At 46.9% G+C, this 11,302-nt stretch overlaps 4 protein-coding genes across 4 annotated transcripts; 2 read left to right on the plus strand and 2 right to left on the minus strand.

Moving 5' to 3' along the window:
• Positions 1-158: 158 nt before the first annotated feature.
• I302_108599 (ATP-dependent RNA helicase ROK1) lies at positions 159-2,329 on the plus strand (the record flags this gene model as incomplete). Its single annotated transcript, XM_019194329.1, has 5 exons — positions 159-245; positions 314-1,212; positions 1,303-1,500; positions 1,565-1,893; positions 1,995-2,329. 5 exons carry the CDS (start codon positions 159-161, stop codon positions 2,327-2,329), a joined length of 1,848 nt encoding a protein of 615 aa, XP_019043165.1.
• Positions 2,330-2,533: 204 nt separating this feature from the next.
• Positions 2,534-5,271, minus strand: I302_108600 (uncharacterized protein; the record flags this gene model as incomplete). The annotated part of the gene is made up of 13 exons (XM_019194330.1): positions 2,534-2,642; positions 2,706-2,778; positions 2,855-2,907; positions 2,969-3,040; positions 3,114-3,309; positions 3,366-3,393; positions 3,444-3,452; positions 3,523-3,736; positions 3,835-4,195; positions 4,262-4,404; positions 4,509-4,984; positions 5,044-5,100; positions 5,191-5,271. The coding sequence occupies 13 exons, from the start codon at positions 5,269-5,271 to the stop codon at positions 2,534-2,536; spliced, it is 1,872 nt and encodes a 623-aa protein (XP_019043166.1).
• An 819-nt stretch (positions 5,272-6,090) lies between these two features.
• On the plus strand, positions 6,091-6,839 carry I302_108601 (uncharacterized protein; the record flags this gene model as incomplete). The annotated part of the gene is made up of 3 exons (XM_019194331.1): positions 6,091-6,208; positions 6,290-6,469; positions 6,577-6,839. The coding sequence occupies 3 exons, from the start codon at positions 6,091-6,093 to the stop codon at positions 6,837-6,839; spliced, it is 561 nt and encodes a 186-aa protein (XP_019043167.1).
• Positions 6,840-7,076: 237 nt separating this feature from the next.
• Positions 7,077-10,615, minus strand: I302_108602 (uncharacterized protein; the record flags this gene model as incomplete). Its single annotated transcript, XM_019194332.1, has 12 exons — positions 7,077-7,182; positions 7,259-7,465; positions 7,523-7,572; positions 7,643-7,788; positions 7,860-7,958; positions 8,028-8,206; positions 8,269-8,354; positions 8,408-8,455; positions 8,523-8,738; positions 8,854-9,124; positions 9,193-9,225; positions 9,291-10,615. The coding sequence occupies 12 exons, from the start codon at positions 10,613-10,615 to the stop codon at positions 7,077-7,079; spliced, it is 2,766 nt and encodes a 921-aa protein (XP_019043168.1).
• Between the last annotated feature and the right edge of the window lie 687 nt (positions 10,616-11,302).

Genomic DNA, 11,302 nt, shown 5'->3' on the forward strand with positions numbered 1-11,302 from the left:
TTGACTGCTTCTTTGAATCGTGACCTCCACTTGCTCTAATTTTTCATTTTCGATTTCTCTAATCTTACTTTGTTTCTTCGACTCATCATCTTAACATACATCCCTGTCGACTAAAGACTCACCTAGTAAGAACAGATTAGCCAGCGACAGTATTTAACATGGCATCAGCATTCAATTTGCTCACCGCTGGGGGTGCCAAGTTCGACAAGAACAGGTTCAAGCAGGATTTCGAGCTTTTCGGAGGGGTGAGTGTCCTTTATTCACCAAAATCGCTATATCTGTGTGCTGATATTGACCTGTGTCTTTCCTGCAGAAAAAGGATCGTAAAGGAAAGGGAAAAGCTTCTGTCAAACCAACTGATACCAATCTCAGATCCCTACCCCATTCACTCGACTTCTTCGGTGATCATCCCAACGTCCAGGCCAAACCAGCTACTGCCCACGAAGAGTCCGAATCTGATTCCGACTCCGATGCATCCTCATCCTCTTCCTCCTCATCGACCAAGATTGCCCCACCAGCCCAGAAGATAACGCTCAACGGGCCTGAACCATTACCCAAATCATTACATACCAACCTACCTTCCCTCGTTAGTCATCCATCCGCTTCCCTCTCTTCTCGGGAGGGCGAACCCATTCTCAAAGCTCTCAAACAGGCGAACATTCATTCATTGTGGGGTGTCCAGTGCTCTGTCGGTGGCTGTCTCCTCGAAGGTAAAGATACGTTGTGTATTGCTCCTACTGGTTCTGGAAAGACGCTGAGCTATATCTTACCTACGCTGGTGAAGCTTCGAGATCCATCAAGATCACTTAGAAGCAAAGAGGGCGAAAGAAAGGGACAGGGGATTAGAGCGTTGGTTTTGGTACCGACCCATGATCTGGCTATTCAGATCTTGAATGTGACGAAGGCTGTGACTAAGGGACGAAGTTGGAGGTCTATGGTTTTGACTAAAGCTACCGAGAAGGCAGTTTGCGATAGTTCGCCTGGAAGTGCTGTTGGGATTGCCGAAGATAGTGATGAGGAGGGAGAAGCAGTAGAAGAAGAAGACGAGGATGGTGAGGAAGATGGGGAAAGTGATGATGAGTCGACAGGAAGTGTGGATGAATTCGCACAACCCAAATCTGGGAACCCGACTGGACTGGGTATAGATTTCTTAATTGCCACGCCGGAGAGATTGCATCATTTGCTAGAATCGAAGAGGATATCGCTTGCTTCGTGAGTCGCGTATGGATTCAACCAGTTATACTTGAGTTTGGGTGTACTACTTCTAGCTGAGTATAAGCTGATTCATTCAATAACCACCAGCACTCAGCATGTAATACTCGATGAATCCGATCGACTCCTGTCACCCGACTTCTTGCCACAGGTTGAACCTATCTTGGCAGCATGTACCAGCCCAACGGTCCAAAAGTGCTTCTTGTCAGCAACGATGCCATCGGGAGTAGAGGGGATAGCAAAGAAATGGCTGAGGGATGAAGGTGTGAGAGTGGTTGTCGGAGTCAAGTGAGTGGTCTCGGCTTTCAGTCCTCGTTGCACGATGGAAATTCTAATCCCTCTTTCGTCGTAGAGACTCTGCAGTCACCACAGTCGACCAATCACTACTCTACACAGGCTCCGAATCAGGTAAACTCCTCGCCTTCCGAAACCTCCTCTCGACAGGATCGTTGCCATACCCGTCCCTCATATTCGTCCAATCCATCGAGAGAGCAGACGAGCTGTACAAGAACCTCATACTGGAAGGTGTAAAAGTGGATGTCGTGCATGGTGGAAAGGGCAAATCCAAGAGAGATCAAGCGATAAATAATTTTAGATTGGGTAATGTTTGGATGTTGGTTGTTACAGAGGTTTTGGCTAGGGGAATGGACTTTAGGGGTGTCAAGGTGGTTGTGAATTATGGTGAGTACATCTTTCCCTAATCCATCCCAACCTTGATAGATTAGCAATTGGTAGATTCGAGCGATGGGCTTCCATACTGATGGCTATATGGCACGTCGCAGACTTCCCACAAACAGTCCAATCGTACATCCACAGAATCGGTCGTACAGGTCGAGCCGGCCGACCAGGCAAAGCCATAACATTCTTCAACCTCGAAGATGGACCGTACCTACGAACCATCGCCAACGTCCTTCGATCTAGTGGATGTCCTGTCCCAGAGTATATGCTGGATATGAAGAAACCTACCAAGAATCAGAAGAGGTCTTTGGCGAAAGCGCCAATCAAGAGGAAAGCCATCGGTGGAGGTGGGAGGGATGTGGGGAGAGAAGAGGGGAGGAAGAGGAAGATGATGAAGGAGGCTAGTAAGCGGAGGAAGGTGAAGAATGATGAGGAGTAGGGATATTAGGTGGTAAGACGTATGACAATGGTTTTATCCAATCTCATGCCTTGATATGCTGGTGGATCACGTGAACATGCATTACATACAGATTTTCGAAGACATGGTATAGACAGTGCTTGGTATTGAGTAGACAGATTGATCGGTCGACATCCTCGTAGGTGCTTCAACATCTTCAGCCATTCCACCATCCCTCTTAATTCCTCAGAAATCAAAATTTGCTCCTGCCAACAACTCATCCCATTCTTCTTCGTCCTTCTGCTCCTGTTCGAATGGTTTTGCCCATTCAATCACTCGACTGTGGGCCATCACCCTATCATCAATATATCAGTGTCTTGTTGTTTGAACTCGGCGATAGCAAATGGTTGGTACCCACTTGTGCGCCGAGAAATTTAGCAGTTGCAGCGTATCCAGACTGACTGCTCTTGAGATCGCGACATATGTTTGGCCTAAATGAAGGGACGCACGGGCATGAATCAGAGACGATAGGGCAAAATCACGCCGTGGGTAGAGCGCTTGACTCACCTTCCACAAAGATGTTATTGAGATCGATCTTGACGCGCTCGAGGGTCTGACCTCTGTTCAAGCAAGTAACATCAGCTCTGCTTCTCCCTTAGTGACACAATTAGGCTAGCTCACTGAGATTTGTGTATTGTCAATGCCCAAGCTAGGATCAGAGGGATCTGGTGTCTTGTCGCTTCGGCTCGGCCCCTGTCATCTCGAGTTTCGTCAGCCCAGTCTCAGTTGTTGACCTCAATGCAACTTTGGATGGCACACGACTTACGCGGCATTCAGCACATCCACCGACATTTGAGGAACAACCACTCTCTTGGCTACTTTTCCACTAGCATGCTTGGAAGGTATGAACTCGACCACCGGCCAAGCCACTTTCGGGTCTGGTGCTGACCCGTAATTTCCTGCCGCAGGATGGATATTGACAGCCGATGCTTCGGAAAGGGTCATGAAGTCTACCACAGTGCCTGCATATTATGTGAAGACGTAAGCTTGCTTCTAGTGTCTGAAATCCACGACTTACCTGTTGAACCGTTCACCAGTACTCCGTCCTTTTTCGACCAGTCAGCGACATGTTTCCAAGGTTCAGCGATTGACATACCTGCATATTCTACACAAAAATGTCATATCAGCTTGTTGTGTTTCCAAACTTGGAAGGTGAGACTTCGTCCATGACTCACAGTCACCAACATCACCAAAGCGCCAACTTTCAGTTCCAGATCCTGCGGCCATATGGTATTTCTATTCAGACACTCGGTAGCTTGTCTCGAATCCAAAGCCCACCCGTGCGAATTTGTACCAGGCACATCGAACGAGCTGAATATTTGAAGTGGAGTTTCAAGCGCTTCCAATCTTGCCGAGTTGATGGCGGCGACTTCTGCTTTCTGAGGATATCTACGAAAGTACATTGAAACGAAAAGCAGCTCAGCTTCACCCCGTTGTTCTTGCGCATAGTTCGAACGGATGGTATGGCAACAAGACATCGCACTCACAATCCAATAGGTTCAATCCCCTCCGGATACTTTACATCCCTCGCCAAACCTCTCAGAACCTCTACATCTTGGGGCTTGATGAACCCTTTTCTCATACTTTCCAGTATATCCACAAATCTATTCTCCTTTTGCCTAAACACCCTCGTCAAACTAGTCATATTTTCCCTCGGAATCACTTTACTCCAGCTCAGAGCTTCAAACGCGAATGAACAGTTGTTGATATGTCCTTTTGTGACTGGTGGTAGCTGGAAGAAATCACCTGATAAGATCAATTGAATCCCTCCGAATGGTTTCTCGGTTTTACGGATTTTGCGGGCTATGAATTCTAGTTTGTCGAATAGCTTGGAATCTATCATTGACACTATTTGCATGATTGTCAGTATCTACTTGGGGGGTTTGAGTGGACAAGTAGAAGCGCTCAACTCACCTTCGTCGATGATCAATGCTCCAGTTGACTTCCACCTCTTGGCTGTGATCTTGTTTCGAAGGATGTTCTCGTAAAGCTTCTGAGCGGGTAGCTCTCCTAGTCCGATACCAGCCCAAGAATGCACCGTTGATCCGCCGATGTTACTACAGGTCTCGTCAGCTTTTGATGAGACGAGTAAGTCAACGGTCTACCACAGTAGAAAAAGTATTCCCAAGCGAGGTTGAAGGGTTATCGAACCCACACTCACACTCCTGCCATACCCGTACTAGCCGTCACCCCCAATTTCCACCTCTTGACCTCATTGCCCTGACCGTTTCTATCTTCTCCCGAAAGATACCTCTTCCACTTATCTTCCTTATCGTTCCGCTCATCCGCTTCACGCTGCCTGAAAGCTTTGATTATCGCTCTCAGCAGCACCGATTTACCAGTACCGGCTGAACCGGTGAAGAAGTAATTCTCCCCGTTCAGTATTCTACAAAGGATCTCCTCCTGCTGAGCCGACAGGGGCGGATCTTCAACCGCAGGACAGGGTTTGATCTCGGTCGTGAGGAGTGAATCCATTCGCTGCTTGAGGAGTACCGCTGGAGAATTCCGCTGTTTGATCTCGGCTGGTGAGGTATCTAACTCTAGATCTTCATCTGTGATTAATTGTTTGGATGATTGACGATATAAAGAAGTGGTGGTGATGACGGGGTTATGTCGTTGACCAGCTCTGACCCATCCCTAGAGTTCAGGTATCAATATGAATTGAGATTGTGAGTCCTCGAGAGACATCAACTCACCTCTGCTGCTCGAGGATCAGGGAATGATTTGTGCAATGCACCGGGATACCCTCTGACCTGATAGGACGAGATACATATCGTATCAGCACAGTCTCAAGAATCATACGGACAGCGACAGTATCTCAGCTGATGAGACCATCCACTTACCTGATTCTCCGCCTCTGACCAATTCGCGTACACACCCGGTCGTCTGCCTACCCTGACCGCGTACCATTTGGCCTTGGGCATGGTGGTGATGAAGCGACTCAACTGGGCTGCGTTGCGTAAGTAGTGACGAGTCCTATATCTGAGTGATCATGATAGAAGATGGAAGATAGAAAGTGGAGATAAATCTGCGACGAGGAAAAGCAAATCAAAAGCAAATCAAAAGCAAATCAAAAGCAAATCAAAAGCAATACTCGTAGGTCAAAGCGTACTCGAGTAATGGCAACTCACGACAACGCGTCAACATCCGGTCAACCCTATTGATTACAATCTGATTACAATCTTACCAAGAGGAATCAACACACCTATTACGATTTGATTACAATTACTCTCTATTCCAACAGTTCCCCCTATGGCCTCAACGACATGACCCTTTTAAAGTTATCTTATCATGCTAAAATATCATTTCATATGTTACCTGCTATGCAATGGGTATCCGTAATTTCACCCATAGGCCTATCCATCCTGCATCATGACCGATCCCTCATCATATCCAAAGCTTGAGCAAATCACTCAGCTGTTCATCCTGCAAGTCATCCTCACACTTGGAATTTATCCAGTCTCGCATCTCAAGCTTACCCTGATGTGTTGATCAGGGGCGATTCGTATTCAGATGTAGGATGGTCCTATCCACACTGTCCCATGCCTTCTGAAGAGTATCCTATGGGGCTGGAAACACCCGGGGACGGTGTGATGTGGTGTCTTGGCGATTATCAGGATAATTGGGTAGATTCTGGTTCCTTTCCGCAAGTGCTCGTGTTGATACTGACGTACAACCAAATTTGCTTTTCTCCCAAGGTCGTCCATTTGTCTGAATCGAGGAAGGAAGAGTATCACGACATCATGATATACGATGCTGCAAAGGGTGGTAATTCAACTTACGACGTGAAAGCGCAAGCACGTCAATTAGAAAGGATGCTCAAAGAGGGCGAGGTGGAAGTAGACGCGAAAGCTGTGTTGGGTAAGCCAGTATCATGGGTCCCATCGTTAAAGTTCTAACCTGAGATTGTCGATATGTGCTGATACATAGATGACTGCATAGTAATCTGGATAGGTATAAATGACGTTGTCTCGGGATTGAACGACCCTTCACTCACCTTTCATGAGGAGATGTCTACAATCGATCGGATCTTGGACGGAATGTACAAAGTGGGCTTCAGACACCTTGTTATGATCGATGTCCCCCCGAGAAGACCAAACATTGTAGCCGCATCACTCATGGGTAAGTACAAACATTCATACGACGCAATTTTTGATCCTCGTATCGTACAGACATCATCTTTAACATTCTACAATCGAGTTTATGTTGACCTTCATCTCCCAACATAGAACTCCTGTCCTCCAGAATATCCGAATGGAACGATCTTCTACCTTCCCGAATCGATAGATGGTTATTGCAGCCCAATACGACTGGTCGAATCTTCTCTTCCCATCATCTATTCGAACGCATCCTCGAGGACCCTACACGATATGACTTTAGGCAAGAAGATCCGACGCTTCCCAGTGGAGGAATATGGGTAGACGGCTTACATCCCACTTCCGAGGTTCATGAAGTGATAGCGACCGAATTTGAGAGATTTTTGAAGATCTGAAAGAAGTCTCTATAAACGTTTTAACGTATAAAGTACGTTACCAGGTAGAAGGTCACAGGATGTAAATGACATGTATCTAACGATGAATATTGATGGAATATTACATGTTGATACGTGTATACCGTTATACATTCATGGGTGTACAATGCTTCGTGTTTCGTTACATCCAAGTCTGTTGATCTATAAGTCTATACACAATGTTTTGATCTTTATTTGATTCGTTATGATACGTTAAACTTAGTAACTAAATATATACCTTCGTTTCTTCCCAAAAGGATAGATGACCAAAGCAGCAGCGAACAATCCTATAGCTAGACCAATCCCAACCTGGACCATACGGATACTACGTGCATACCAAGAATGATCAGCGTCTAGATTGACCTCGCACGAGAGTCAGTAGATGAAGGGATATGACATACCTCACAATCACAGCTGCGTTGATTTCCATACTACTACTTCCGGTCGACTCGGAACCTGCACTACCAGAAGACGAATCTCCACTTGAACCTGAGCTGCTCAGTCCACCTGCTGCTGCAATTGCATTGGGTACAATTAACAGAATACCAACCACCATTGAGGGGAAGGCTGAACCGCCCCCGAGTCGAGAGTAGAGGTTTCCAAGGATACTTAAAGTCAACTGATATCAGCAACGCAATTTCATGAGGGTGTTAGTAGAAACTTACCCAAGGGTGAAAGCTGATACTGCGGAGACCACGTTCGTTTGATCGAGTTGCTGAGTTCATGGGCATTAGCACCCACTCTGCACTGGAATGTACAGTCCTTTAGTCATGAGATGATCTCACCTGTGACAAGAAAAAGTTTACCACATATCCCGCACAAGCTACAGCCGTCATCACTAGGATATCCCTTGATCTCCAATCGGCTCTGAACCATACCGCCAGAGAGAACGCGAACATCGGTACCAGCAGGAAAAGCCACCAGTCGTTGGCTACGGGAAGTGTTGAGATTAGCTGAGAAACCCGTGACTACTCTCAACCATATGCACAGCGGGAAACTCACGCTCAGTGTACCACCAATAATTCCAATCTGGATTTCGATAGCATGCCACGGTTGTAGCTTCCTGTTCACTCCCAGTAGAATTCGAGAATGTGAAAGTACCTATATTCACCTGTCAGCCAAATAACTCACCCATACTTGTGATGAGCGTTGAGGTGGGGCAGGACATACCATTGTTGAAAGTCTGATCCCAATAGGTGTTGTTGCTCGCGAAACTTCCGGTGATTGTTGCAATCTGGGTGGAAGTTTTCATAGTAGGTTGAGATGGACCGAAGGAATCGAATATCTGACTTCCTATACCCAATCCGAGAGATAGGAACAGCGTGTAGACTACTGCCCACACTAGTCGACTAATAGTGAGATCATCAGCACGAAGGGAAGTGATACTGTGAGGACGTATATGGTGGCTTACATTGCACCTGCTACAACATTCTTCGAACCTAGTTCAAGTGCTCCCAGGCAAATATGCCATCCAGGGAGGATCAACACGATTGCGGCCTGTCGAAGAATCAGCGAACCTCACAGAGGATGAGCTAGGATAGACAACTTACTGAAGCAAGCGATTCGTAACAGAAGTACTGTGTAGCTCCGAGACCTCTCTGCAAAACTCACAAGGATGTAAGCGACTTCTTCCGACATACTGTATGTGACTAGATACCGACTCACCGCTACGAAACTCAGTATACCAGCCATGGCAATTTCGAATATATTCGAGACCAGCTTATTCTTCTCAGCGATCGTGAATTGTGTTATGGCCAACATGCTTCCCAGAGCACCGGACATGAGGATATCGATGAAAGAGCCTGAGAAAGCTACTTTTGCTGATGCTGCTGAGGCGATGGCTGCTGCTAGGATGAGGGTCCAACGGGAGTATGGAACGGTCTGTACAACAAGTCAGAGGCATGAGTTTGACATTTGTATGGATTGGTATCTGCTGCATCGGGACGGAATTTCGAAGTGGCTAAGGGTATTTGCTGTAAGAGGTGGAATAACTCACTCTATGCTCGATCCTTCGCAGTACTCTACATCCCTGACTTGCGGATATCTCATCATGAACCACCTTCCTATACACCTCATGAACCAATGATAACCGATACAACTCCAATCCGCCACTTGGTCTAACAAACAGGATATCTGTAGAGTGGACGTCTGAATCTCTGAATGCCACGATGAGCACCGAAGGGAGGAAGAAGAAGGACGCTTCGACTGAAAGGATGTCGGCGGTGGCTGAGAGCCAAGCTTCAACGGAGTGAGCTGGTGCGCCGTAGCTATGGTGTGAAATCAAACTATCAGTCATGCATCGAGGATGCCTGAGATGGCATATTGTTCAACATACCTGACGACAGCTTTTGCGAGCATTTCGATGAACCTGTCACATTATGGTTTCAGCTACCGGTTCATTATCAACATGGACGTGGAGAACCTCAAACTCACTTCTTTCGCTGTATGATGCTCGACACATGTTTCGTCACGGCCAATTCCTTCTGTACCCGCTTACCCCTCCTTCTCTTCCTCTTCGATCTATGCTTCAGCCTTCCTTCCTCCATATCCTTCTCCAAATTCGTTGCGTTCCCGCCCATCTCTTCATCCTCCCTCCGCTCTATATCCTCTTGCCTAGCGTGACTCTCCGCCACGCCTTCATACCAACTGATCCGCCTATTCCCACTCGTCGTCTCCGCATCATCCCCATATGCTGGGGCTACATGCGCCAAAGTCGGACTTGCAGCAGCTACCAGACTGTTCGTGGTAATCAACAGAGCAGCCATTGCTCTCTGATTATTCCCTTCACCTGTTGCACCCGGGCCTGTATCTTGGGAAAAACCAAACCACGATGCGGGGTATCCATACCCACTGAGAAACTTCCGGAATCTCTGGGAAATATCGACGTTTGCGGAGGGTGTGAGCTGATTTGAGAAATGTGGTGAAGGGATATAAGGATCTTCGAGGTTTTGACTCCGATGGGGGATATCTACGTTTCGTTTCCTATTGCGATGCACTCTGCCTTTCTCATATTTCAACCTTTCTTCCAGCTCTTCACCCCTGATACTGTCCGTGTCGTCGTAATTAAACAGACTACTTCTCCTACTGGAATTGCCGGATGGTATAGCAAATAATGATTGAGATGACCATCTCCTCTTGGTATTACCGTGTTTCTTCCCATGACTACCTTCAGTTCTCCTTCCCAGCTGAGTACGTAAATCCCTCCTGTCCTTCTTGTCATCCCTGTACAATCCTAAGAGCGCACTCAAGACCCCTTTAGGTTTGATTGCCATATCATCCTCACTGCCCTCATCGCTGGTGTCGAACATCGAACTCCTCGACGATCTCCGACTCGACGCTCTTCGCTTTCTACTTCTAAATTGCGATGGATCAGGCGAATCGGTAGAATTGAGCGACACGGCAGAAGAAGAAGGAACGTTAGTCGGATCAGAGTCATATTCCTCTTCGACCTCCGTATCTGATGGTGGTGGAGGGGGCTTCCCAGTATGTTTCCTAACCAACCTCGAGGCCATTTGCTTGGTACTCTTGTTATCATCTGCTGTATCTGGTGAAGCCGATCGTTGAACGGAATTCATGTCTATCAGATGATGGTCTCGTAGTCTGCTTTTCCAGTGCACTTTGAGTAAGTCAGGTCGACGACTATCTTCTACTTTCTTCAATTCTTCGGTGGCGTCTTTGGATTCCTCCGATCGTTTCTCATCTTCATCTCTAGGTCCATTCACTCTTTCCTTCTTGGCGTCTTCCTCCTCATCTTCCATTGTCTCGTGTATTTCTCCAGCAGCTCCTGATCCTCTTCGATTATCTCCCTCATCGTTGATCTCCTGCTTTGAAGTCAACTTATCGGCTGGATCATCCTTCTCCGTGAGTGATTGAGAGGAAGCTCGAGAGATAGCAGGTGAGAGTTCAGGACTGGTTGGCAGAGATGTATGGGGTTCTGTCGGACTTGGACTGGAGATGAGGAAAGTCGGATGGGGTGAAGGGGAACGGGGATCTCGAGTTTGAGTCGAATTTGGGTCTACGCGCTGCTCCTCTATGAATGAGTCGGTCATGAACCACAATTAGAATCCGATGTACGGCAAAGTATGTGTCAGGAGAGAAATTGATGTCTGTCCTCGTCTATATATATTTCACAGCTTCGAGAACTACCAAGCTCTATCAATCTACGCTGAGTTCCAATCGATATATCCCCCCTCTAACTCAGCTTCCCACGCGATCACTAACTTTCTTTGTTTTTGTTTTTCCAGAAATCGATACGTACGAAAATTATCATTCGGGTCCCAGATAATGACATCATGCCGGCGGATATAAAGGACTGTCTGGTTTTCTGGAATGATCAGGGTTTGTACCCAAATTACGGTGGATATTCAGGGTCTGCACCCTAAAAATAGACAGGTTCAACAATGGATCAACCACATGCTGCTTTTAACGGGAAAGATTTTGGGATT

This window comes from Kwoniella bestiolae, chromosome 8 (genome assembly GCF_000512585.2).
Source record: "Kwoniella bestiolae CBS 10118 chromosome 8, complete sequence".
NCBI lineage: Eukaryota > Fungi > Basidiomycota > Tremellomycetes > Tremellales > Cryptococcaceae > Kwoniella > Kwoniella bestiolae.